General features: G+C 37.7%; 1 protein-coding gene across 3 annotated transcripts; it reads right to left on the bottom strand.

The window, feature by feature from the left end:
* On the bottom strand, nt 1–25,383 carry LOC140157340 (NLR family CARD domain-containing protein 4-like). Of its 3 annotated transcripts, none has more exons than XM_072180497.1 (6): nt 25,272–25,383; nt 8,730–9,118; nt 7,992–8,088; nt 6,528–6,701; nt 4,410–4,617; nt 1–3,726 (listed from the first exon to the last, which is right to left on the bottom strand). In XM_072180497.1, the coding sequence occupies exons 2-6, from the start codon at nt 9,086–9,088 to the stop codon at nt 1,244–1,246; spliced, it is 3,321 nt and encodes a 1,106-aa protein (XP_072036598.1). In that variant the 5' UTR covers nt 9,089–9,118; nt 25,272–25,383; the 3' UTR covers nt 1–1,243. The 3 variants fall into 3 exon arrangements, with proteins under 3 accessions (XP_072036598.1, XP_072036600.1, XP_072036599.1); XM_072180499.1 differs by lacking the exon at nt 25,272–25,383 and adding an exon at nt 25,183–25,203; XM_072180498.1 differs by lacking the exon at nt 25,272–25,383 and adding an exon at nt 9,678–9,768.
* Between the last annotated feature and the right edge of the window lie 2,277 nt (nt 25,384–27,660).

The following is a 27,660-nucleotide window of genomic DNA, read 5'->3' as shown; positions in this document are numbered from 1 at the left end:
GTTGGAAATTCTATTGTAATGCCATCTACATCCGTTCGCAATCTAGGTGTTCACCTGGACTCAACATTATCAATGAATACTCATGTCTCTCATTTGTGTAAAACTCTGATTTTTCAACTAAGGAACATTTCTCGCATTAGGAGGTATTTAGATAATGACTCATGTAATCACATTGTTCGTGCACTTGTTACATCTCGCCTGGACTATGGCAACTCACTTTTAACTGGAACTACAGAAACTAATCTTAACAAGCTTCAACGCATTCAAAATCGGGTCGTCCGTCTTATTTGTGGTTTAAAGCGACGTGATCATATTTCTCCTCATCTTACTGAGCTTCATTGGCTTCCAGTTAAAGAACGCATAAAGTTTAAACTTCTCACCATCATATTTCAGTGTGTGCATGGGTTAGCTCCAACTTATTTGCAGGATTATGTTCACCTTTATTCATCTGTTAACACCAGACATCATTTGCTTCGTTCTTCTCTTGATACAACCAAACTCCACATTCCATATACAAACCGCTGCCTAGGGGATCAGGCTTTCCATGTTGCTGGCCCACGGATATGGAATACTCTTCCACAGCATATCCGTGAGGCCCCCACCCTAAACCGGTTCAAAGAACTTCTCAAATCACATTTATTTCCTGTTGCATAATATTGTTTTTGTTTATATTCCATGTTTTTTGTAGCGTAAGTCTTAGTTTAAGTCTATTGTAATGCGCCTTGATATTTGATGATAAGGCGCAATATAAATTCGTATATGTATGTATGTATGTATGCATTCAAAATAGTTCTCATAATCAAACTTATTTTGAGCCTTGGACTACACTTTATAACAAATATTCAGTATATCTTCCAAAGTGATAAATCATATACTGTTTACACTTTATTTAAGGAAAGTATAATATACATACACATTCATTCATTCTTCCAAAGCTTCTGTTCTCTTGCACTGCAAACATACAAACTGCAATTTTGTGTCTTCAAAAAAGTAGGATACGGAAGTATACGGCCTACAACTTCATTTTATCAGCGAATTGAGTCAGGTATAGTTACAGAGAGAGATTTTTTTATGTCACCTACATAAAGCAACAAGAAACTAGTAACTACCACTTATGTTGAATACCCTGGGTTGAATGTGAGTAAGACAGGCAAGGCAGAAGACTTATCATAGCAATAATGCATTATTTCATAGGCTTTCAACCAAAGGTAGCATGACAAAGACTAATCTCATCAATTAGATATTAGATATTAGATAATTGAATGGTTATCCTATCATATATTGATGGCTCTGGACATAATAATGACAGACCTTTCAAAGCTGCCCGCCCATTTGGGCCAATACCAGGATTGCTACCAAGATTAGTAGAACGAAGTGACGACTTCTCTTTCAGGCATTCGGCCAAAATGGATGCTGTTTCATCTGTCAAACCAGTATTTGTCAGACTCAATTCTTGTATGACTGGAAGTTGCCTGAGACATTCAACAAGATGAATCATTGAATTTACTGTAAAGCCGTTGCGCGAGAGATTTAATCTCTTCAACCTTCTTGCTCTGTTCAAAATAGAAAACAGTTCCTTTAGTTGACCTTCATGAAGCTCACACTGAACAAGAGCTAGTTGTTCAAGTTGGGAAGCAATTGGCTTCAACTTCTTTACGACATTACCTATCTTGTATGCACCCAACTCTAGCATACTGAGCTTCTTAAGAACAGACAGCCCCCTAATGACTTCACTTGCACTTGCAGGTTGCAGTTGGGTATTTAGAGTGCCACTTAATGTAATAGCAATTAGGGAACCGCTCAACTTTGACAGAAATTTGTTCATGATCTTAACATCATACAGGAATCCTTCTAACCTCACATGGGTAAGCCTGACACTTGTTTGAGCAAATAGGCATAGAAGGTTCGTGATATCATATTTAACATTCCCATATCTGTTTTTGAGGTGCAATCTTTTCAGGTTGACTAGTTTACTTAGTGCTGTGTACATCAGGTCAAGATCAGTATTGGTAGTTTTGGGACCTTTGCTGATTATCATTTCACAATGCTCAAGGTTTATAGTCTGTGTCAGAAGTATTGGAATCAATGGAAGATAGCCAATTGTAATTTCAAGAACCTTCAAGTACGAAAATAATCCCTTGTCCATAGGCACTGACTCAAACACTTTCAACAGGTACAAGAGACTGGGTATAAGCTTGTGATGCATAATTGTTAGTGAAAGATTACAAGTATCTGGAAAAAGTGGGATAAGATCCATACATTGCTGAGATGACAGCTGACTTTCAAAAATCTGTCGAAGGTAAAGAGTAATATTTGTATGTAGAAACATCTCTTTCGTATCAAATGAATGTTTCGCAAGCACTTCTAAATTGTACTCAATGAATATCTTTGTTACTTTAGGCTCTATTCCACAGCAAAAGCCCAGTACAAACTCTGCAAAATTCACACTATCTGGTGTAAAAAAGACAAATTTCTCCAGAAGCTCAGTAAATTTTTTCTTTCCAATACCTTCATGGAATAAATGTGCAAGATGCACTGCAATACAGAAGTCCTGAAATGTTGAATGCAAAAATGTCACTGATGAAGTCATTTTGAGACTTCTTCTCTTTCGTAACTTACTAATAATTCCCACCTGACATCCCAACATGCAAATTTCTCTTCCAAAATCCTTTTCCCTAAACACAACTTGGATATGGTCAGGACTCCAGCCTTGCAAAGCCACCTCACCTATTTTGTTCAACAAATGATTCAACTCATCTCCCAACTCTTCATTATCTGATTCATCTTCTGATGAAGTTTCCACTCTGTTTTTGGTTTGGTATCTTTTCCAAAGGTACGTAATGGTTTTTTGATACATTTCAGTCTGTGTATTTGGTAAACGACTTTCATCGTCCCATAACAAACAAATCATAAGCAGCAGAACAGGCATGCTAGCTAATGCCAAAATATGGCGCTCATATTCTAGCTTTCGAATGAGTTTCCTACCTTTCTCTGCATCTTCCTTGAAAAATTTGTGTATGTATTTCAGAATATTTACCCATGAAAATCCATTTAATTTGACCTGTGTGTAGCCACTAATATGATCACCTAAGTCACTGATTTTATGGGGTCGAGATGTGAGGATTACACAACACTCGCGAAACATTCTGCTTTGTAGGACCTTACTGACTTCACTTGATCTATTCTTATGTGCACCAGAATGACTCTCATCAAGCCCATCGAACAGGATTAATACTTTCGTAGGATTAGAGGCGATATATGACTTAAGACCCTCTCTAGAAACTTGGCTATCTTCTGCTAAAATTTGATCAAATATCAGCTTTACCAAACTGGCATTGCTATCATGTATTTCATGCATATGAATCATAAATACCAGGGTAAACTTGAAAAGAGGGGACTCTTTATCATTCAAGGCCCATTTGTAAGCGAGGTTAGCAGCTGTAGTACTCTTGCCACTTCCTGCCTCCCCCATGAGAAGGACCCTATTTGCCCTTTGACCCTGACCTGTTTTTAGAGTTACTAAATCTTCATTTCTTTCCAACGCTTGTGATGATTCATTTCTTACAAGTTCCAGGTCCACAAAGATGCTCTCCATTTCCTTGTTATCCCCAGGTACCCATGGTAGAAGTTGTACTGTGCCCATTTTATCGAGGTAATACTCTCTCAGCTCTTTTTGACAGGCTGCCAGATCAAACTTGTCAGGATCAGATGTTTGTTTCTGTGGACCTACAGATAAGATTAAAAAAGAAAAGTCAAATAATCACCAGTATCATGTCAATTCATACCGTAAAGGTTCGCCTAATGGGGCTATGGGCTCCCTTCACATATGTGGAATTTTAGGCACAACCTAAAAAGTGCCCTCCTGTAAAATTCCTGTAAAAAGGGCACTGAGCCTTAATTATTGTTGGGCTTTCAGAGCAGGGAGCTCTCTATTTGCATATGAAAATACCCACTGCAAAGGAGCCCAAGTGCACCATTTGGCGAAGCTTTACGGTATTGTATATGTTTCAACTATTAAGATGTATTTCCTTTTACTCTATCTAATCCATGAGAATTTCATGCAAGCATTTTGCGAGAGCAGGTGATTCACAAAATGTTCGTGTATAATTGTTCTTCCTATGGGGGAGACCTTCAAGGAAATGTACAATTGCGAAAAGTTTACGTGGCAGAAACATCTGTGTTCTCTCCAAACCATGCTGCAAAATATATCATGCTTTACAGTATCCAAACACCACATTTAATAAAAGGTTAGTCCTCAGAATGGTAATGTGTTGTCAAAATGTCCTTAGAATGACTGTGTTTAACACATGGTCTTAGAATATTTGATATTGTTTTCTTAGAAAATATGAATTCTGTATTCTGTAAATAATGGATCCTGTACAATTCTTTATAACATGTCAAAATCTCACCTAATTCAAGTTCTGTCATTTTCTCCTTGATTTCAGTTATTTTGTCTTCCATCCTTTTAGTCGAGCCAGTGGTCTTTTTCATTTCATCGTCAATCTGGTCCACTTTTGTTGACATCACCTTAATTGCGTCGACTATAGGCTGCATTTCTTGTTTGATGAGAACCTCCAGTTCATTCTTCATTGTTAGTGTCATTGGAGCTGCTTGAATCTGAAAATATATATTAATTGATTAGGATTAAAGAGACAGGTTTATCAAAGGACATTCATAACCATATTTGCGTCCAAAAAAATTGGTCGTTTGATGATTTACGCGCACCGCGGTGTACCGGCACGGTGATTATTGATATCCATCAATGACCTCCGCTTTTGCTTATGCGGTACAATGATTTCCACGTGTGCACATCTGTTGCGCCGGAACACTTTACGCGCACGCAACTACCATATTTGCATATGGTATGATTGCGCAGTGATGTAATTGGTAAGTCCGTTTTAGCCTGTTCGACTTTTTGAAGGGCGAAATATAAGTTTTGATTAAAATTGTTTATTTCAACAAATTTTGGAGAATAAAATCTTGAGATTTGGTTGATTGATGAGTTAAAAATGACGGTTATGAATTCGGTTAATAACTTTGCATCAGTTATATGTCGGGCATTGTGAAAAAATCTAAACATTTTACTTTGGTCGGGATATTCCTCGGTTCCAAAGGCAAAATGTTTGGATTTTTCACAATACCCTCCAAATAACTAATGCGCAGTTATTAACCTATAATTAAGAGGGTCATTCAATAAGCCAAACTTGTTGTTTAAGTCACTGAATCTTGACTGAGCTGAGGGGGATATAATTTGGCACTGGCTATTTTGGTTGGGTGGATTTTTCACATTTTCACTGGATGAATAGATCTGTCTGATACAGGTGCAGGTGTTAGATTGTATTGTTAAAATGAAAAGAAACAGTAGGCCTAATACAGTGGTGTAGTGGAGTCATCCTAAGGGGGGGGGGGGCACCAACCATCAAAGTCAAAATAAGGACATACATTCTCCCGGACTCCAGTCTGAGGCTGATCCTGTGAGTATGAAATGCTCCATAAGTAATTACTCTTCAGTCATGTAGTAGACCACCAGACATGACAAAAAGTGAGGTCAAACTCAAGAATGAACAGCCAGGATAGGTCAAACTATACATTTTCTGGATTGACTAAAGGAATACAGTGGTATCATTTTAAACAGTTTGAGCAATTTCTTTGAAGTTTGACCCCTTCAATGACCTCTAGCAGAGTTATTGTCAGGGTACCGGAAGTTAACTCCCACTTTTTGTCATGTCTCATGGTCTAGTACACGACTGTGAAGAGTAACTAGGGCACCTATCATGCACACAGGATCAGCCTTAGGGCTCATATTGAAATATCCTACCACGTTTTCACGCAGAAAGAAGGCAGGATTCCCCTCGCTAAGCGCGCGCCTCAGGACAGCTCGGTCATAAAACGGATGGATTATATGCATCAGTGATACACCCTGCCCAGGATTTTAACAAAAGGCGGCTAGCACAGGAAAGCTGCAGGATGGCGCACACCTTTCTGTGTTAGGGAATTTCAATATGAGCCCTTAATTAATATCTCTTCAAAATGACCAACTGTGTTTTCTTCATTATATATTTACTTCAAATTTTGCTATTTGTTGGTTATATAAATGGCACTTTGTTTTACTTTTTGGAAAGTTGCTGTATAATGTTGTATGCGGATTCAAGGAGTAGATAAATAGTACCTGCAATTGTTGTTTATCTCCACTCAATCATGACTTTGATCAAAGTCACACTTTTTTATTTATCAAAAAAATATACTTGCAAACCTTGTTGGTACTTTGAATATATGCCCCGTTACAAAAATTCAAATTTCCCACCAATCTTGTCAATTTGCCTTGCATATTGAAGGTTTTATGCTTCTATCATTACATAATCAAGGATACCCTGAAATGAATTGTTGTCTCTTTTGAAAGAAAAAGGTACAGCATAAACTTGTTATTATCATCAGTAAAGTTCATCAAAACCATGCTTAAGTGGAGATAAACAACAGTTTCAGGAACTTTTTATCCGCCACTTGTACGTATGAATTGTAAAAATTACCGTTTTGAGTTGAGATTGGATGTCAAGAGCTGTAGGATAATATCCAGGGTGTAATTTCTCCAGACTGATTGCTAAAGCATCCAGATTCTTGAAGTATTCTTCTGCTTTTCTGTCATCAATGTGCATGTTCTTTCCAAGACCCATGTGAGACATTTCATTCCTCATATCTGCAACCTAATAGGGGAAAGTTGAAAGATGAGGCATAGAGTAGTCAGAAGTGCTGTCAGAAATGTCATACTGAGCATAAAAAAGTATCTTTACACTTTAAAAAACAAAAACAATAATATTTCTTTAAGACAAACTTAATTACCAACATAGTCGATAGATATAAAGAATTTTGTTCTGCATTTTTATACTTTATTCAGCACAATATGATTTCATTTCCCCAACATCATTTCAATACATTTGATCAAAAAAGCATTTAAGACCTTGAGACCATATTGAGCTATATACAAACTTTACAAAATATATTAAACAACAAAAATTGATATTTAATATTAAGGCATGGTATAAAAAAAGTACTGTAAAACCTCGTTTGCAAGCTTATAGACTGTTTTTGATGAAAGCTAAAATAATCCAGGTGCCCTCCATAAACAAAATTGTGAAATTATGGTGTTTGAGCAAATAAAATACCTGTACAAGTGTAATACAAACAAGTATTATTGTAAGGCCAATCTATTGTATTGGCATATTTATGGCTGTGTTGTAAAACTTAGTTTTCATTATTTAAAAACACATGCTTGTAGACGAGGTATCACATACACACCGATTTAGTAGGTGAATGAGGTATTAAAATATGCAGAACAACATTATCCATCTATTGATAACTTTATTTTGTAATTTATTCTTTAAGAAATCACTCTTGATTGAAGAAAAGATACTTTTTGAGTGCAGTATCACTTATGAGCATACTTGTCAAGTTTGGTCATCTTGTACATGTAGGATATTTTCTAGTATTTCAAAATATAAAAGCATTCCATTGATGTGATAATTATTTTGATAAGATGGCGGATTTTGTACATTATTTAAGTGTGAATAGCTAAACTGGCAGTGTCCTTCATGTGTGTTTGTATTGTAAACATTGTCAATCAAGTACGCTGTGTAATTAACAGCGGACACACAGTAACTATGGACATGCATGATTTTTAAAAAAAATCTTTGTTTTAAACACATGTTTAGGCGCACCATAGAGACCATTTTTTTAAAAGAGGGAACACCCTAGTATGATGTTGCTAATACATATATTATGCATTCTGTACAATTGGTGCTTACAGGGTCAATCGGCAGGGCTGTAGTTAACATTCTCCTCCAAGTAAGCGGGTATCCACCCCACTCGGGTAAGTGGACTGTTCCCATTTGAGGTTAAAATTAAATATTCGGCTGGTAGATTTTACAATATTTAAGTTAAAAGATCAGTCCATGTTGCATAATATGGTTTGCACAATAAGCTGAGGATTTGCTTACTTTGCTGATGTTTTCATAACTAGTATAATCTCCTCCATGGAATTCTTGAAATCTTGACATGATCATCAAAAGGCTTGCTGTATCAAAATCTGCAATGCTAAAATACAGTAGATAAATGATATGTACATCAGTAAAATAAGCACACTTCTAGGTTGATATAACATATTGAGATGAATTTGCAGAAAACTAAAATAAGTGACATCCCTGGAGAACAGGCTGGTTGTGTCACTTGAACAGCACCATATTATTATTAACCCTCCTGATCAACTGCAATTCTGCAAACATATTGACTTCCTATAGTTCCAAAAACTACCTGATGATATGTTTCCTTAATTTGAATAAGGCTTGCAAGTTAAATAGTCAAGTGACAAGGGTTGACTTCAAAACACAACTGCCAGCACCCTGGCATACAGGTAGTTGAACCACATTCTGTTGTTCTGAATATAAACTGGCAGTCTGCCTGGGTGCCGGCAGACGCGGCATAGAATAAGAATTCCCAGTTTCTTCACAATTGATTTGACAGGAGTGGTCTTTCTTTTCCTTACTCTATTTTTCATTTTGTTTCTTTTTAGATTTCTCTTCATACAGGCCAGCATGGCAAGCTTTCAAGGTTGGCTTGAGCATTTTGCTTCAGCCTATTAGTCCCATCAGGACTCAAGTTTGTGTCCACTCAGGCCAACTGCAAACAAACCGGCATGGTTTTGAAGCTATCTCCAACAAAATTTCAAGTAGACCTACCTTGTGTATGGTTTTTTATTTGGTAATCTCAACACAAATGCTTTGGCTATCTCCACATGGCTCTTGCTAAAACTAGATGAGCTGACATTTGTCCAGGTAACTTGAGTCTTGGATGAAGGAGGATGGTAAACTGTAGCTTCTACTGCATTGCCCCAATCTATGCAATTTTGACATGATGCTGGTTGCTTGGGTTTTTTACCCTTAGGACAGTTCCCGGTGGTGCATGCTGATATTGCTTGGTTGCAATGCCACACTTTCAGGCAATTGTCGACACATGAAATAGCCTCCTGGGTAACAAGATGGAGGCCTTTGAAACATTTATAGTAGACATCGTCATCAACTACACCACCAGAAGCCATGATGAAGTCTTGTGAGGTCTATGAGATATGCTGTAAATAAAAAAAATCAAGCAAAAAAAAGTATGATCAAATTGATTCATTATTGGATCAAAAACATGGACAATCACACACACAAAAAAGTTGATCTTCATGAGACCATACGTGTAGCATTTAAATGCATTGGTTGTTTTGTTGTTCATCATAACAATTATCATAAAAAAAATTTGGCAGCAAAAGAAAAGTACCATAAATTTAAGGGAGTTAGTACTGTACATAACCTTTTTACTAATAAAAAAAGAGAGAAAAGAAAAGCAAAGTGCAAACTGCAAAACCTCCCCTCTTACTTGGCATGCCAAAAATTGCTTCTCTCCCTCTCATCCTGCAAACAAATGACTATATTATTTCCGGTAAACCTTTGACAAGAGCGTATTTTAAGCAGGGGGTAGCGCTAGGTTGCTTTTTGGGGTCCCGGACCCACCAAAAATTAAAATTTTCTGGAAGTTCAGGGGTCCCTGCAGACCCCCAATTTTTCAATCTAGCGCTATTGCAGACATACTGTATGTTGGGAACTATTTATCTCAAGTGATTTGCAATTGAAACTGCATCTTACCTTAGGTAGTACATCTTGTACATATAAGAATATTGCCGATGCTCAATCCATGTATTGTATATATTTGATAACTTTTGCAAATCCTACGTTAAACGTGCTTGGAAGTTAAGGTCTGAAATTTAAGCACGTATATCACCGTATAATGATTTTCCAATTTATTTTCAACGTTGCTGTACATAACATAGGCCCTACATAACACATATAAATTGTGTATTTTATATATATTTTGTTATCTTTGTAAACATTATAATTTAATTTGTGTTAGCCATAAGTACAAGAAAAGCCATCTTAATTGTTACGTTACTCTGTTTAAATTATACCCGCATGCAGGGTATCTTCCCATCCTGTGGTTATACCCGCATGCGAAGCATGGACGGGTATATTGCCATTCTATGGTTTCTTCTCCTCCTCCTCCTCCTCCTTCTCCCATCAAACACAACATTCTGTCAAGGCTAGCGCTAAAACTACAAGGGCCCCAGGTCCCATATGTGGTACACTTATGGGCCCTACCCCGTAGAAGTGCCTTTTGCCCATCTTGGCCCCAGAGGTCAAAGGTCACGGGCCCCAGGGGCCCAAATGTTAAAATACAAAGCACGCCGTTTCTCATCAAATGAAGCAGCCTCAGGGCCCTGAGTTGGTACACTGATAGCCCTAGGTGTACTCTATATTTACAAATATACAAGAGCCCCATATGTTATATATTATGGGCCCCAGGGGCCCAAATGTTAAAATATGGTGCAACAGATTGTCAAGCCTAGCTCTATAAGTATAAGATGACTAGGGCTCATATGTGGCATATTTATGGGCCCTAAGTTGTAGATGTGCCTTTTGCCCATTTTGGCCCCATATGTACAAGGCTAGGGGCCACAGGGGCCTAAATGTTAAAACAAAGGGCCGGCCGTTTCTCAGCAAATAAAATAGCTATAGGGTTCAGATTTGGTACACAGATAGGTCTTTAGTATTATATTGTCATATGTATATATAACCCCCATATATCACATAATATGGGCCCCAGGGCCCCAAAAGCTGAAACATAGGGCCGGCCGTTACTCAGTAAATAAAGCAGCTACAATGCCCAGCTTGAGTTTTCTGATAGTACTTGAGAATTATACTTCAACATATGTACATGAGCCCCATAAATCAAATATTATGGGCCCCAGGGCCCCAAATGTTAAAACAAAGGGCCGGCCGTTTCTCATCAAATAAAAGCAGCTTCAGGGCTCAGAGTTTGTACACAGATTGCACCTGAGAATTATATAGTTATATGTACATATGAGCCCCATATGTCACATAATATGGGCCCAGGGCCCCAAACGCTAAAACATAGGGCCGGCCGTTACTCAGTAAATAAAGCAGCTACAGTGCACAGCTTGAGTCTACTGATAGCACTTGAGAATTATACTTCAACATAATTATGTACATGGGCCTCATAAGTCAAATATTATGGGCCCCAGGGCCCCAAATGTTAAAACAAAGGGCGGGCCGTTTCTCATCAAAGAAAGCAGCTTCCGGGCTCAGAATTTGTACACAGATAGCACCTGAGAATTATATTGTTACTAACACCCCAGCAAACACACAAACGTTTTAAAAACGTTTTAAATAAGTTATATTTTGGCTTTTGGTTTAGATAAAAACGTTTTAATAACATTAAAATGTCGGGTTATATAAAGGTCATGATAACGTTTTAAAACGTTTTGTATGAAAACACACTACAACAATATTTTTAAATGTTTTCAAAAATGTTATTGTAAACTATTTTTGCAAACATTTTGCCAAATATTGTGTCAATACTTAAATAACATTATGTTAAAATATTTGAACCCAGCAAACACAGAAATGTTCTTAAAATGTTTTTTCAAAACCTTTTAATAACATTTAAATGTCGGGTTATATAAAGGTCATGAAAACGTTTTTAAAACGTTATTGAAAATATATTGGGCAAACATATTTCGCAAAATATTTTTTCAACCCCAAAATAACATTCTGTTTAGGATGTTTTGTATCAAGTTTTCAAGAATGTTTTTGGAATGTTATTAAAACGTTTTTATACCCTTTATATAACCCGACATTTAAACGTTTTCTGTAAAACAATTTTGTTTGCTGAGCAGTAGATTATCAAAAAATGTTTGTTAAGGTTATGAAAACGTTTTATACTCTTAATATACCATTTTTATAACCCGACATTTAAACGTTTTCTGGCAACCTTTTATAACCTTTTGCGAATGATGTCGAAAACGTTTTGTGTTTGCTGGGACCCACACATCCATCCACCCCACACACGTAGGACTAAACAGACAGATCGTATTATATCATAATTGGAAATACCAGCGTGAAGCATTAAGGCTGTTCCAGTTAAATTACATACCCATTGGCTGTTCCATTTAATTTACATACTCCCTCTGAAATGGCTGTTCCATTTAATTTACATATACTCCCTCTGGAATAGCTTCCCCCTAATCATATTGCATAGCCTCACTGTGAGTAAGAGAGACTGACAACAGCAACCTATGGAGAGTAAGAGAGACAACTCCCCTGGGAGGGGACTTTTTACAATTTCTTTATTTTAAGTGCTACGACAGTGCAACCTACATTCAATTAAAGCTTGTGACTTGGACTTTCACTTTTTACACATTTTCTGCTCAATTGGACGACTTTTTACCATTTCTTTATTTTAAGTCCTCAGCAAATAAGGACTGTAAGTTTGGGTACACCGATAACATGCGGGTATAGCCGTATTTGTGTACAAATATATAGCCTTCTAGTTATACCGCATGCACGAAGCATGGACGGGTATATTGCCATCCTGTGGTTTCCTTTCCTTCTCCTCCTCCTTCTCCTTCCATCAAACACATCATTCTGTCAAGGCTAGCGCTAAAACTACAAGGGCCCCAGGACCCATATGTGGTACACTTATGGGCCCTACCCCGTAGAAGTGCCTTTTGCCCATCTTGGCCCCAGAGGTCAAAGGTCACGGGCCCCAGGGGCCCAAATGTGAAAATACAAAGCACGCCATTTCTCATCAAATGAAGCAGCCTCAGGGCCCTGAGTTGGTACACTGATAGCCCTAGGGGTACTCTATATTTACAAATATACAAGAACCCCATATGTTATATATTATGGGCCCCAGGGGCCCAAATGTTAAAATATGGTGCAACAGATTGACAAGCCTAGCTCTAAAAGTACAAGATCACTAGGGCTCATATGTGGCATATGTATGGGCCCTAAGTTGTAGATGTGCCTTTTGCCCATTTTGGCCCCAGATGTACAAGGCTGGGGGCCCAGGGGCCCAAATGTTAAAACAAAGGGCCGGCCGTTTCTCAGCAAATAAAGTAGCTACAGGGTTCAGATTTGGTACACAGATATGTCTTTAGTATTATATTGTCATATGTATATAACCCCCATATGTCACATAATATGGGCCCCAGGGCCCCAAATGCTAAAACATGGGGCCGGCTGTTACTCAGTAAATAAAGCAGCTACAATGCCCAGCTTGAGTCTACTGATAGCACTTGAGAATCATACTTCAACATATGTACATGAGCCCCATAAGTCATATATATTGGGCCCCAGGGCCCCAAATGTTACAACACAGCGCCGGCCGTTTCTCATCATATAAAGCAGCTTTATGGCTCAGAGTTTGTACACAGATTGCACCTGAGAAATACATTGTTATATGTACATATGAGCCCCATATATCACATAATATTGGCCCCAGGGGCCCAAACGCTAAAACATAGGGCCGGCCGTTACTCAGTAAATAAAGTAGCTACAGTGGCCAGCTTGAGTCTACTGATAGCACTAGAGAATTAAACTTCAACATAATTATATATATATGGGCCTCATAAGTCAAATATTATGGGCCCCAGGGCCCCAAATGTTAAAACAAAGGGCGGGCCGTTTCTCATCAAAGAAAGCAGCTTCGGGCTCAGAATTTGTACACAGATAGCACCTGAGAATTATATTGTTACTAACACCCACACACCCATCCACCCCACACACGTAGGGACTAAACAGACAGATCGTATTATAATATCATAATTGGAAATACCAGCGTGAAGCGTTAAGGCTGTTCCAGTTAAATTACATACCCATTGGCTGTTCCATTTAATTTACATACTCCCTCTGAAATAACCAAAAAAAGGCTGTTCCGTTTAATTTACATACTCCCTCTGAAATGGCTGTTCCATTTAATTTACATACTCCCTCTGGAATAGTTTCCCCTAATAATATTGCATAGCCTCACTGTGAGTAAGAGAGACTGACAACAGCAACCTATGGGGAGTAAGAGGCGACTCCCCTGGGAGGGACTTTTACAATTTCTTTATTTTAAGTGCTGCGACAGTGCAACCTGAATTCAATTAAAGCTTGTGACTTGGACTTTCACTTTGTACACATTTTCTGCCCAATTGGGCGACTTTTTACAATTTCTTTATTTTAAGTCCTCAGCAAATAAGGACTGTAAGTTTGGGTACACCGATAACATGCGGGTATAGCCGTATTTGTGTACAAATATATAGCCTTCTAGTTTCTTCTCCTCCTCCTCCTCCTCCTCCTTTTCCTCCCATCAAACACATCATTCTGTCAAGGCTAGCGCTAAAACTACAAGGGCCCCAGGTCCCATATGTGGTACACTTATGGGCCCTACCCGAGAAGTGCCTTTTGCCCATCTTGGCCCCAGAGGTTGAAGGTCACGGGCCCCAGGGGCCCAAATGTGAAAATTCAAAGCACGCCGTTTCTCATCAAATGAAGCAGCCTCAGGGCCCTGAGTTGGTACACTGATAGCCCTAGGGGTACTCTATATTTACAAATATACAAGAGCCCCATATGTTATATATTATTGGCCCCAGGGGCCCAAATGTTAAAATATGGTGCAACAGATTGACAAGTCTAGCTCTATAAGTATAAGATGACTAGGGCTCATATGTGGCATACGTATGGGCCCTAAGTTGTAGATGTGCCTTTTGCCCATTTTGGCCCCATATGTACAAGGCTAGGGGCCACAGGGGCCTAAATGTTAAAACAAAGGGCCGGCCGTTTCTCAGCAAATAAAGTAGCTACAGGGTTCAGATTTGGTACACAGATAGGTCTTTAGTATTATATTGTCATATGTATATATAACCCCCATATGTCACATAATATGGGCCCCAGGGCCCCAAAACCTAAAACATAGGGCCGGCCGTTACTCAGTAAATAAAGCAGCTGGCCATGCGTTTTAAGTTGGGCCAGTAAATAGGTGGAGATGTTACATGCGCGCGACATTTTAGGGTTCATCTTTTTAATTTTTTCAGTTAATATGCAGCATATGTAATTAAATTTGGTGTCAAATTAAAGCTTGTGATGAGACCAATACAGTAAACCTTAAAAAATGTATAAAAAGTTATTAACATTTGAATAATTTGCATCTAATTAGCATAATGTGCGGGGTGGAGGAGGATCAGGAGGAGGAGGATCAGGAGGAGCAAATTTAATAAAAGTGACCCCCAGGGGTCACATGATGCTAGAGGTCCATTTCTTTTTTCACATTTTTACAATTCATTTCAAACTGCATACTATAACACCATACAATCATATTCCAGGTAATTTAATTTGCTTTGAGAAGCAATTTTGCATATTTTATTTTCCGTTCGGGTTACACATTGAAGTCAATGGGAAAATATGCTTTGAAAGAGGCTAGCGCAAAATCATTTTAATTTTATTGAACCCTATGATGTTATATATGTATTTAAAGCTCTGACTGAGAGGAATTCAAATATGGAACTTTTAAATATGTGGGGTGAAGCTAACTTCTTTTTTAATTTGTCAAATTTTACATTTTTTCCCTAAAATATTTGGTATTTTCAGTTTTATAACTCCTTAGTTTTACACCCTGTGCCATTTTAAAGTGCATTTTTGGATTCCTTGGTTCATTTGCAGCAAGAAAATGTATACATTTATATATGTTGGGTATAATATGTGAAAGATATGCATATCTAAACGAAAAAACATGCGATTTTCATCTCGCGAAAACATGTAACGCATTACCGGCCCAACTCAAAACGCATGGCCAGCTACAGTGCCCAGCTTGAGTTTTCTGATAGTACTTAAGAATTATACTTCAACATATGTACATGAGCCCCATAAGTCAAATGTTATGGGCCCTAGGGCCCCAAATGTTAAAACGAAGGGCCGGCCGTTTCTCATCAAATGAAGCAGCTTCAGGGCTCAGAGTTTGTACACAGATTGCACCTGAGAATTATATAGTTATATGTACATATGAGCCCCATATGTCACATAATATGGGCCCAGAACAACAAACGTTAAAACATAGGGCCGGCCGTTACTCAGTAAATAAAGCAGCTACACTGCCCAGCTTAAGTCTACTGATAGCACTTGAGAATTATACTTCAACGTAATTATGTACATGGGCCTTATAAGTCAAATATTATGGGCCCCAGGGCCCCAAATGTTAAAACAAAGGGCGGGCCGTTTTTCATCAAAGAAAGCAGCTTCCGGACTCAGAATTTGTACACAGATAGCACCTGCGAATTATATTGTTACTAACACCCACACACCCATCCACCACACACACGTAGGACTAAACAGACAGATCGTATTATATCATAATTGGAAATACCAGCGTGAAGCGTTAAGGCTGTTCCAGTTAAATTATATACCCATTGGCTGTTCCATTTAATTTACACACTCCCTCTGAAATGTCCACCCAAAAGGCTGTTCCGTTTAATTTACATACTCCCTCTGAAATGGCTGTTCCATTTAATTTACATACTCCCTCTGGAATAGTTTCCCCCTAATCATATTGCATAGCCTCACTGTGAGTAAGAGAGACTGACAACAGCAACTTATGGAGAGTATGAGAGACGACTCACCTGGGAGGGGACTTTTTACAATAAATTCTTTATTTTAAGTGCTACGACAGTGCAACCTACATTCAATTAAAGCTTGTGACTTGGACTTTCACTTTTTACACATTTTCTGCCCAATTGGACGACTATTTACAATTTCTTTATTTTAAGTCCTCAGCAAATAAGGACTATAAGTTTGGCTACACCGATAACATGCGGGTATAGCCGTATTTGTGTACAAATATATAGCCTTCTAGTTAATTATATGATGGAAACTAGAGCACTACATAGATCAGAAACTACCAGAGGGCAACCAGAGGCATATTGGTGCGTGCCTGTCACCGTCAGGGCCTACCTGGTCACCGCGATGAGCGCGACCTATGCGGCATTTTAGTGTGCGCCCTCTTTCATTCTTGTCATATCTCCCTTTTGTGCATTTGGGCTTTGTAGTAACTATTTGCTTAGTGCTCTGTGTTGAAATCATTAATTCTACTTTTTATGTTAAATATCCAACCTACATTATGTGGGTGTGTGGATGTATTAAACGCTTTTTTTTTTTTTTTTTTTTTTAATTCATGTTAATTTTGCTTATTCTATGTTTTGTATGAACGCACCGTCGGGTAGGCGTGTGCCGCTGATGTAAAAGCGTATGTTCGAATAAATAAATAAATAAAAATAAATATATGCTGCATTTGTATTTGTGACCATCCACCACAACTGAGCCCGGATGTCGCCAGTGCCACTATTGAGATATGCTCCATTGAACTTAACAATAAACACTGAATAGGAAACAAAGGATTTTTTGACTGTTTTATTGATTTTTCACTACTTAAATGTCAAGTACTTCATGATATACATCATTTTAAAGCTAATTTCAAGCAGAATATTTTGGTTGAATATCTCAAAAATGATGATTGGCGACTTCAGGGCTCAGTTGTGCTGGATGGTCACATTTGTGCAACTTGGACTCACCAAACTCTACTCCTGACCCCCCAGTTTTTAATTTTCTACAAGTTCGGACACTGGAGTACCCTGATTTTAAGCGTACATCGCTTATTTGCTGTAGACGCTGAAACGCACTTGTCTCTGATTGGCTGCTGAGGCCATCTGTTGCCGAGTTGAAATTTATTAAATGAATTTTGGCTGTACGTGTTGTGTTAGCACTCGACATAGCAACCAACCACTTATTTCCCAGGGCTGGGTAGTATGCGCTGGTTGCGCTCATCAAAGACAAAGGTTTTACTGGCTCACTGCAAAATATTAAATGTAAAATAGCAAAAATAGTATACCTTCAGAAATTGCTGCTTAATTTTGATTTCAGCATGCTGATTTTCCGCTGGATTGCTATCGCAGTATTGAGAGGCTGTGCAATAATTATGAGCCCTGGGGAGGGTAAAATTGGGGGGGCAAGAAATATTTTACTGAGCGAAAAAGGGGGGGCAAGCAATTATTGGCAAGCCAGGGGCAAGTGATATTTGGCACACATTTTGGGGTGCCTTTTAAATAAAAGCTCTAAAAAGGCTTTATAGGAAAAACGTACGGAAACGCTTAAATTATATACGGTACCGCATGCAAATTTTTAGGGGGTCTAATTAGTGGAGCGACATCGTAAATGGCAAAAAAAAGTGGCAAGTCCACTTTTTATTCATAAGGGTGGTACTTATTGGTGGTATCACTGACTATTTTGTATCTAGGTTTGACATGAAAGGTAATCATAACAGTTCTCATTGATATAACAATTTTATTTAAAAAATGTTTATTTAAGGGGGTACTACACCCCTGCCCAATTTTGTGCCTATTTTTGCATTTTTCTCAAAAATTATAGGACATTGGTGACAAGTAAGATATGTATATTATAGGGGCAAGGACTACAACTACTGCACTGGAAATTTTATTTCAGCACATACAACAGTTCAGTTGTGGAGTTACAGTAAAAAATGAGGAAAACCAATATTTGATCAATAAATCAATAACTACTTGCCTTGAGTTGCTGAATTTTCAGTGCAGTAGTTGTAGTCCTTGCCCCTATAATATATACATATCTTACCTGTCACCAATGTGCTATAATTTTTGAGAAAAATGCAAGAATAGGCACAAAATTGGCCAGGGGTGTAGTACCCCCTTAAGGGCAGAGTAATGGGAGAGAACACGGACCTTTTCGAGCATCATTATTTTTGAATTGTATGTCCAAAGTATATAAAACTATACATTTTTGGAAAGGAAATGAGTCAAGGAATCCCATGGTGATGTCAGATTTGTTCAAAAATCTGGAGTTTTTGAAAAAATCACAAAAATGCACTTTTTACACCATTTTTTTTGTGACAACTTAAAAAAAAATCCGTTCGGAGTAAAAAAAAAAAGTTAGTTTTTCATGGAGAAGAGACATGAACTTAGGGAAGTTTTTTATTTTTTGAAATTCGTCTTATTTTTGAAATATTGCAAAAACATGTGAAAAAAGCAATTTTGTCACTCTATTAAGCTAAAAATTGCACATAATGGTGTAAATTTTTGTTCAAAACAAATATTTTGAAAAAATGAGAAAACTTTCCCCAAACTTAAAGGTTTACCTTTTGCTTGCATATTTTTCGAGTTATCTTGTCACAAAAATCGTACAATATTATTAAAAATGAACTCTGAGAATTCGACGTTTTAGTAAAAAAGTGTCAAAATTATGCACAAAACGTCCTTATATTTTAAAACGGCAAGACTTTCACGCTTGTAAAAGCTGTATCTGGTGCATGGTCTAAATATGCATCTTTTTGCACCAATGAATCTATAATGTCTGTTTTTAGTGCGCCTAAATCCAAAATAATAAAAAAATCTACATGTGTAAGTGGCTTTTTCACTGCAAATTTTTGTTTTGTTTACATCACATTTGCTGGCGTTAACAACATACCAAAGTATGAACATACCGAATGCGCCTTGACTGCGTTGGACATACGCTTAGAGTTGCGCCGCGTCACACAACCCGAATCGCAGCGTAATCAAAATATTTCGCGATTCGCGCATTGCCGACTCATTATTTCCGCCAATTTACTAAGCTGTCTTGAGCCATGTGACTTTTTAGAGTTGAAAAGAGTGAAATAAATCTAAGCGAACAAGTAAATATCAGGAAGTTGTATTTTTATCAGTTTCAAGTGAAAGAATATATCTTAGTGTTAATAAATATCAAGAAATCTCAAATTCGGGTGTGGAAGAATGTGTCTCCCCTTACTCTGGCCTTAATGAGCTAAATTTGCATGTAATATCCGGCTTGGGGTAAATATGGCCGCTGTTCATGTCTTATGCAAATTGACCCCCCTAAAAATATTTTGGTCATTTGTTATATTTTGATCAAATTAGCCATTTGGGGTCATTATTGAAACAAAAAAGACATATTTAGTATGTTTTCAAGTCAAAACAAGGAAGTGTAATGAACAGTCAGATTCAGCCACAGTTTCGGCATGCAAAAATTAGCATAATAACAAGTATTTTACAAAATGCGTTAAAATGCCTTTTTCTGAAAAATAAACCAGTTCAAATGGCCTGAAATTATTGCAATGACTATAAAACATGTTATTGATAATATAATCAGGAATAACTGAATTCACAATAGGCCTACATGTACTCTTTAAATTTTTTATTTTGTTAAGGGCCACAATTACCCTAACGCACAGGGTAATTGTGGCCCCCAAAATTAATTAACATTTATACGGTATGTCCCCTTACCATAAGTCGAGGCTAAATAAGCCTTATCTTAGCCTCAACTTGGCCTCGATATCTTTTGAGGCTAAAAATTAACCTCAACTTAGCCATCGAGGCTAAGAAATTAACCTTATCGGTGACAAGGCTAAGAAATTAACCTCGTCTTAGCCTGAAATGTTTTTGAGTCTAAAAAATTAACCTCGTCTTGGCCTGCTTTAATTTTGAGGCTAAAATTAACCTCAACTTTTTGAGGCTATTATTAGCCTCAAAAATATGGTCACATGATAGGTCAGAGGTCACCAACTGTCAGGGAGCAGACTAACTGTATGCTGCTCAGAATTGCCAATAATTTTGAAAAATTAACAGTTTAAAGGGTATTTTAGGCTTTTTTACTGGTGCCTAGTTCATGGGGAGCATGGCAACCATGTCTCTGGAAGAAAAATCAGCTTTTCGTAAGTTTCAAAGTATGTATTTTATTGCTTCTTTTTCATCAGGAAATATGGCCTTTTTGAGGTTGTCGAATTCGGCAGACATGCATGTATTGTAGTCTGCAGACATGTATACTGCAGTTTGATGCTGGCTGACCCTGGTGAAAACGTGTTACTGCACTGATGTTGTTAGGGTGTTATGTTAATTGATGTTTGGGGATGTTTGTACTTTAAATTGGGGTGGGTTATTTAGAGAGTTCAAATATGGTGAGTTAATGTTGTTGGGAAAGTTCAAATAATGAAATATGATAGGTTGTCATATATTGGAAGTGTTATGTTAAGATGGGATGAAGTGGTGTGCATGCAATATATGTCAATGTATTGGAGATGTTTCTACTTTGAAGTGGGGGAGGGTCATCTGGAGAGTTCAAGTGTGGTGAGTTTTCACCTACACCCGATTTGAAAGAATTATATGCGGGAGTTCTATTTGGTAAAAGTTGAGATGTGGACATTTGGTATATGGGGATGTTTGTACTTTTAAGTGGGGGATGGTCATTTTGAGAGTTCTTATGGTGAGTTGTCACCTTCAGCATATTAAAAGAGTTGTTTGGTGACATAGGGATATGGTGTACGTGTCATAAAGATAAACTCTTCCAATACGCTAAAGGTGACAACTCTACAAATTACCCCCTCCCCACTTCAAAATACAACTGTCCCATAACATTGACAGCACACCATATCCCAACTTTACAAACAAAACTTTCCAATACTAGTATGCTCAAGGTGACAACTTGCACCATATTGGAACTCTTACCAAATGACAACTCACCATAGTTGGATTTTCCAATTGACAACTCACCATATTGGAACTCTCCAAATGCAACTCACCAAATAACCCTACCCCCACTTCATAACACCCCAAAAATATCAGTAACACTTATCACCTAGCTGGATCAATAAATAGTCCAACCGTCCCTGCATGCATGTAATGTTTAGCCTCGTAAAATAGCCTCAAATTATTAGCCTTGTCTTAGCTTAGCCTCTAAATATTGCGAGGCTTAACTAATTTAAATAATTAGGCTAATTTTCAGGCTAAGACGAGGCTAAGATAAGGCTAAGACGAGGCTAGTTATTTACGAGGCTAATTATTTGAGGCTAATTATTTGAGGCTTATCTAATTTGCATAATTAGGCTAATTTTCAGGCTAAGGTGAGGCTAAGGTAAGGCTAAGACGAGGCTAGTTATTTACGAGGCTAATATTACGAGGCTAATAATGCGAGGCTAATGATTTGAGGCTAATGATTTGAGGCTAATTATTTGAGGCTAATTATTTGAGGCTTATCTAATTTGCATAATTAGGCTAATTTTCAGGCTAAGGTGAGGCTAAGGTAAGGCTAAGACGAGGCTAAGGATATGAGGCTTATTTTCTGAGGCTAAGTCGAGGCTTAGATAAGGCCTCGACCTTTGGTAAGGGTCGGTATGTTTAAATTTATATTTATGCACATCAATATTTTCAAATTATATTTATCACATATTATAGGTACCAATGCCTCTATCCACTCATGCAGATATTTTTTTATTTCCCCAGTTCATCATACTAAAAGAATTACATGGTAGAAATGCAAAAAGGGGGCCATAATTACCCCTGTCTCCCCTAAATTCTTCATTTCTGAATTTGCACCAGTAGGGTAGCCTAAACTCGCGTTTAGGGGGTGTTTGAAAAAAATTTGGTCACGCATGCATACAATGTCATATTTGAGTGATCGGGGGTTGGGAGGCAAAGATTTTTGGTGGAAAGGGGTGGGAGCAAGTGATTTTTGGCGGACCAAAGTCTTGAGTCTTGAGTTTGATACTGTCCAACACTCCAGAATGGAGACAAACGGCCAGGATGTGTGATCTGCGCTGTGGTTTTTGAAATTCTTGCTTAGTCTTGGTTGCTTAGATAGGCCTACTTTGTTACTGCTGTTTTGAAGGTTTCCGGTTTTGTGATGCTGATTAGGTGAGGTGGAAGAGAGTTCCAATCACGTATTGTCTTTGGTATATGGTCATTTTCACGGTAAAGGGTGTAACTTTGGATTTTTAACATTTTAATCCGTGAGTGTTCTAATAAAGCCACAGAATTCCATGATTTTTGGCCACATAAGTCATCTAGTTAGCAGCTACCTTGGGTAGCATAATCAGCTTTGGGAGTTACTGCGTTCAGTTTTAGCAGGCTTAAATGTACTTAATATTGCCATTTTGAAAAACTATAAAAAACAGTAACATTTTTGTAAAACCCTGTGTTTTCTTCAGTTAGTTCATGGATAATTTTTCTTATCCTGAAAGTACAGTCATATGTTCAGTAAACACTGCCACATTAGATTTAATTGTGAACAGCCCTGTATTTTTGAGAACTGGACTTGATATTTGTCGTTTCGAGGCTTCATTTTCCGTTAACAATTGTTAACAAACTTTGTGGGTGTAGCTTTGGTTCATAATTCTTGGTTATTTCTTCACTTCTTCTTGATTCATAACAGTTGTTATCTTAACTTGAAATGGGTAACAAAATTAGTCGATTTGCAAGCTTTTAAAATTTTTAAAATCTTGACTTCAAAGAGCCGTTTTTCCGTTAACTTTTTTGAAGCCTCCGAAACAAACTGTTCAGCAAGCTTGTGCAAATAAAAATAAAAGAGCTCATCCAATCTATTTATCAAAATGTAGCAAAGTAGATCCTCAAGTCACATGTTTTTAAATCGTGGAGATATATATCACCGTTTGAAAATGGGACCCAATACAAACTTTCCGTTAACAATTGAAGCCTCCGAAACAAATGAAGCCTCCGAAACAACAATAAGATTAATTATCATCTATGCATATCTAAATTGGTGTGTTTCATACTGATATCTGCATTGTAATTATTACTTGATATGTGCAGAATGTCATAAATTTAAAAAAAATTGACATTATGGTTAATGTTTGAAAAATATACTGATACCCAAAAAAGCCTGTTTCGGAGGCTTCACATGCAAAAAACACCATACTTAACAAATGGGTGAAAAAATTAACATGTGATAAATCTACAATATCTGCCGCATAGAATCATTGATTCAATATAGGCCTACACAAGAAAATAACAGCTTAGATGATCCCAACACTGTTGTTTTCAAAAAAACTACTTCTGCAATGTTTAACAATTGTTAACATGAAGCCTCCGAAACAAAAAAAATGACTTGCTGTGATAATTTAATTTTTGTCACAACTGAAATTCAATACTTAGAAGCAAAGCATGAAAATTGGTAATTGTGATATTTTTTTCCTATTTTTTTATGTCAACTTGTAGTGGTTAGCCAAATATTTTACTTTTATGATCACCTGTGTTGTTAACTGAAGCCTCCGAAACACAAATCGCTTGAATTGCCAATTCTAAAAAATATCTCCAATTTCTGTGAAACTTGGCTGGGAGGTTCCTTTCATCAAGTAGTATTTGTACATGAAGTTAGACATTCAAATTATTTTAGGAACCCAATTAAAACTTAAAAAAATATGTTTAAGGTTTGGAAATGTCCATTGTAAATGACACTTGATGTTAAAAATTTTCAAAACTGCAATTACAAACATAGCAAAACATGGTATAAAATTCAACTTATATCTGTTGACTTACTTTGGAATGGGATTTCACATGTATTCCAGCTATCATGTCATAATTTTCTGAGGTTATGTAAAATACATTTTTTCTTAGATTTTAACCAAAATGTTATGGAAATGTCAAATTTGTTATTAGAAATCAAAAGGTTTAAGCCTTGAAACATTATTTTACTGGAATTTAAGTTGCTTCTATGCATGATTTCAGTAAACAGAAACATATTTAAGTGGTTTGAAATTTTGACCCAAAAAATCAAAAGTTACACCCTTTACTGTGAAAATGACCATATATGAGTTTTTGTAAGCGTCTTTGTTGGCTGATATGGTTGAATAGGATTCTGGATGATGATGCGACTGGCGCTGGACGGATGAGGAATATTCAACTTGCGGTCGGACTATCTGTATGCTGTAAGTTTGGTGGATTGGTTACATGAATAAAGATTACGTTTTATGAAGCCTAATGAACGGTTTGCTTTTGCACAGATATTTTGAATATGACTGTTCCAGTTTAGTTTGTTGGATATGGATACACCAAGATATGGATGATTACTAACAACAGACAATGTGACACCGCTGAGTGTGTAAGAAAACTGCTTAGGAGCTCTAGCATGAGTTAAAGTGGGGGGGCAAGCATTTTTTTTACGAGCCGTTTGGGGGAGGCTAATAATTATTGCACAGACGTGGTCTGCAAAAATCATTGTTTGTGTACCCCATTATCGCCATCGGATCATTCACTAGTCCTAGTAACTAGGCTAGGAAGATCGAACACAGACATAATCATTTGGACGTTTAAATGAGCCGGTTCTTTCAGCAGATAATACCCAATGTAAAAGTAAATGTTGTCACGTTCTCAGTTACTGGGACTAGATCATTCACTGATATCGGTAACTTCATTCAACTTGCATGCTTGTATTTAAATTGTAAGCTTACCTCGCTGATGACCTGTATGCCATTAGTTCTGTATAGCTTGATAGAATCACAATATTAACTTATTTATTCATTTATGACAGTAGGCCTACCTTTCTTTCCCCAGCAATTGACCTACACATGTACAGGCCTACTGCTGCCTTCGAATTGTGGAAAGTCAACCTGATCATGCTGATACAGCCCTGCCTGACCTGAACTATGAACCCAGGTATGGTAAGCCATTGGGGCCATACCAGGGCCGTGACACTCGTATTCAATCCCTGTATAAAAAATGAAGTCACGAGTGGCTTATCCTATAGTATATTAGTACTCGAGAATCCTTGGCCATACTCGCGCGGTACTGGCCTAGGAATGCAGGGGCCCTGGCACCCCGCCGGGCAACTTACTGCAATTCAAGCATCGGGGGTGGCGGGGGGGGCTCAGCCCCTCTACTAGTGCATATGAGTATTATCGCACTGTGTCAAGCTGTACCGTACCTTCCAGCCCCCCACCCCAATAATCCTAGGTGAAGTTAAAAAATCGTGATAAAATAGAGGGAAAATGGGTTTTTGTGAACTATTTTGCAGGCTTTTCTGACTCTGAAGGGGAGGGGGGTGGAGTGGCCCACCAATTATTTCCCAAGTTTCAGCCCCCCCTGTTCAAAATCTTCCTAAGCAAATTGAGGCCTTACCTGTTCCATCAAAGTAGGCCTGGGGTGTCTGAGCTGAGGGGATGTTACCCGGGGATGTTAGGGCCTACCGTCTGGAGAGGTAGAAATGTTTTCCATGGTGCAACATTCTTGCAATTTTATTTTCGCCATGTCCAGGGGGCCCGACTTAGGACCCAGTAGTGGGGTCCAGGGGCAAAGCCCTGGTGGGGGCCCAGGGGGCGGAACCCCAGCAAGCTCCTGGTTTTTGGCATATTAGAAGCTTTTTCTTCTTTCTTCCCCTTTCCTCTTCTTTCCTTTTTTCTTCTCTCTTCCCCTTCTCTTCTTACCTCTTTCTATCCTTTTTTCTCTTCTCCATTCCCTCTTTTCTCTCCTTCCCCTTCCCTATTTTTTGCTCTTCTTCCAAGGTTTTTTTTGTGTCGGGGGGGGGGGTCAGATTCCACCCACTGGTTACGCCACTGAAGTTGAAATTACTCATGATTATACTCTAAAATCTTGGCTACAAAATAAAAAGTTATTTGATTAAAAGTAATTTCAATATCCTGACATGTAAGATAACAGAGATACGATGATGGAGGTAGAACTTCAATGACCCTCGTATAATAGTCTTACTTTTAATACCAGAAACGATGGATGTAGAACTTTTTGAATAACCCTCGTATAATAGTCTTTACTTTTTAATACCAGAAACAATTCTGATGAAGTTTCACTGATGTGGTGTATATTAAATGTAAGTCACTACATTTTGTTGAGAGAACTGTTTACAATTATTTTAAATAGTTTCAACAAAATGTAGTGACTTCCTTTTAACTGTATTACATCAGAGGAATTGTTTCTGATATTTTTAAACTAGACACACCAGTTCTAAACATATCGAGGGTTGCAGAAAGCCTTAACCCATAAAGGATTCCTTTGAGGCTTTCTGGTTCTCAATCCTCGATATAAATATCTGGATAATACAAGGTGTAAAACCTTTAGTAAAGTAAAAGTTTTTTATATTTATTTACTAGTCTGTTGTCTCCTACACAGTTAATTTAGCTGATTCCAAGTGGGTGCATGTTAATTGGGACATGTGTAAACATTAAAATTAATATATGCAAGAATATCGGGTTTGAAACAACTGAACTATATTCATTTTAAAAGATGTACATTATGGTTTAAGGGGCCACATATCAGTGGCATACTGGGTAAAGATTCCAAAGGGGGCGAAATTACAACTTTTCCCACTCACCCATTCCGAAAAACATTTATTGCGACAAAAAGTGAAAATATTTATAGTCAGCTTTACACTAAATGTTGGTCCTTTGTCTTGGTAGCCTTACTTGTGTCAATGTGTAATAGTTCAAGAGGTAAAAGTATGTAAGCAAATAAAGCAATTCATGTGTTACACAGGGGATTGTTTCTCTCCATACAGACCAGCATGCTAATAAGCTTTTTAGCGTGGCTTGAGCAATTGAGCCTGGTTTCATCACAACTCAAGCGTGTGCCTGCCCAGACCAAATACAGGCATGGGAATACGCATTCATGAAAAGGTCTGGAAAAGCATGCAAACTTGAAATTAGACCTGAAAATGGGCTGAAAATTAAAAACACTGTGGAAATTTCGACATAAAAAAGACTGGTTCCAGAGTTTTGACTGGAAATTCTCATGCCTGCAAATAGTACTTGTATTTAGCATTCTGCAAAAATCACATTGTATTTTACTGCATAACAATGCAAGCCTTGAAATAAGCAGACTATAGAACCTGGAGCAATACGTTTCTGAACATTGCTCCTGGTTCACTGGGATTTTACCAGAATCAAATAGTAAATCTGTTTCTGCATATTATTAATATT

Source organism: Amphiura filiformis, chromosome 7 (assembly GCF_039555335.1).
Source record: "Amphiura filiformis chromosome 7, Afil_fr2py, whole genome shotgun sequence".
NCBI classification, from domain to species: domain Eukaryota; kingdom Metazoa; phylum Echinodermata; class Ophiuroidea; order Amphilepidida; family Amphiuridae; genus Amphiura; species Amphiura filiformis.
Note: the sequence above shows the minus strand (reverse complement) of the source record. Positions and strands in the feature narration are given on the sequence as shown.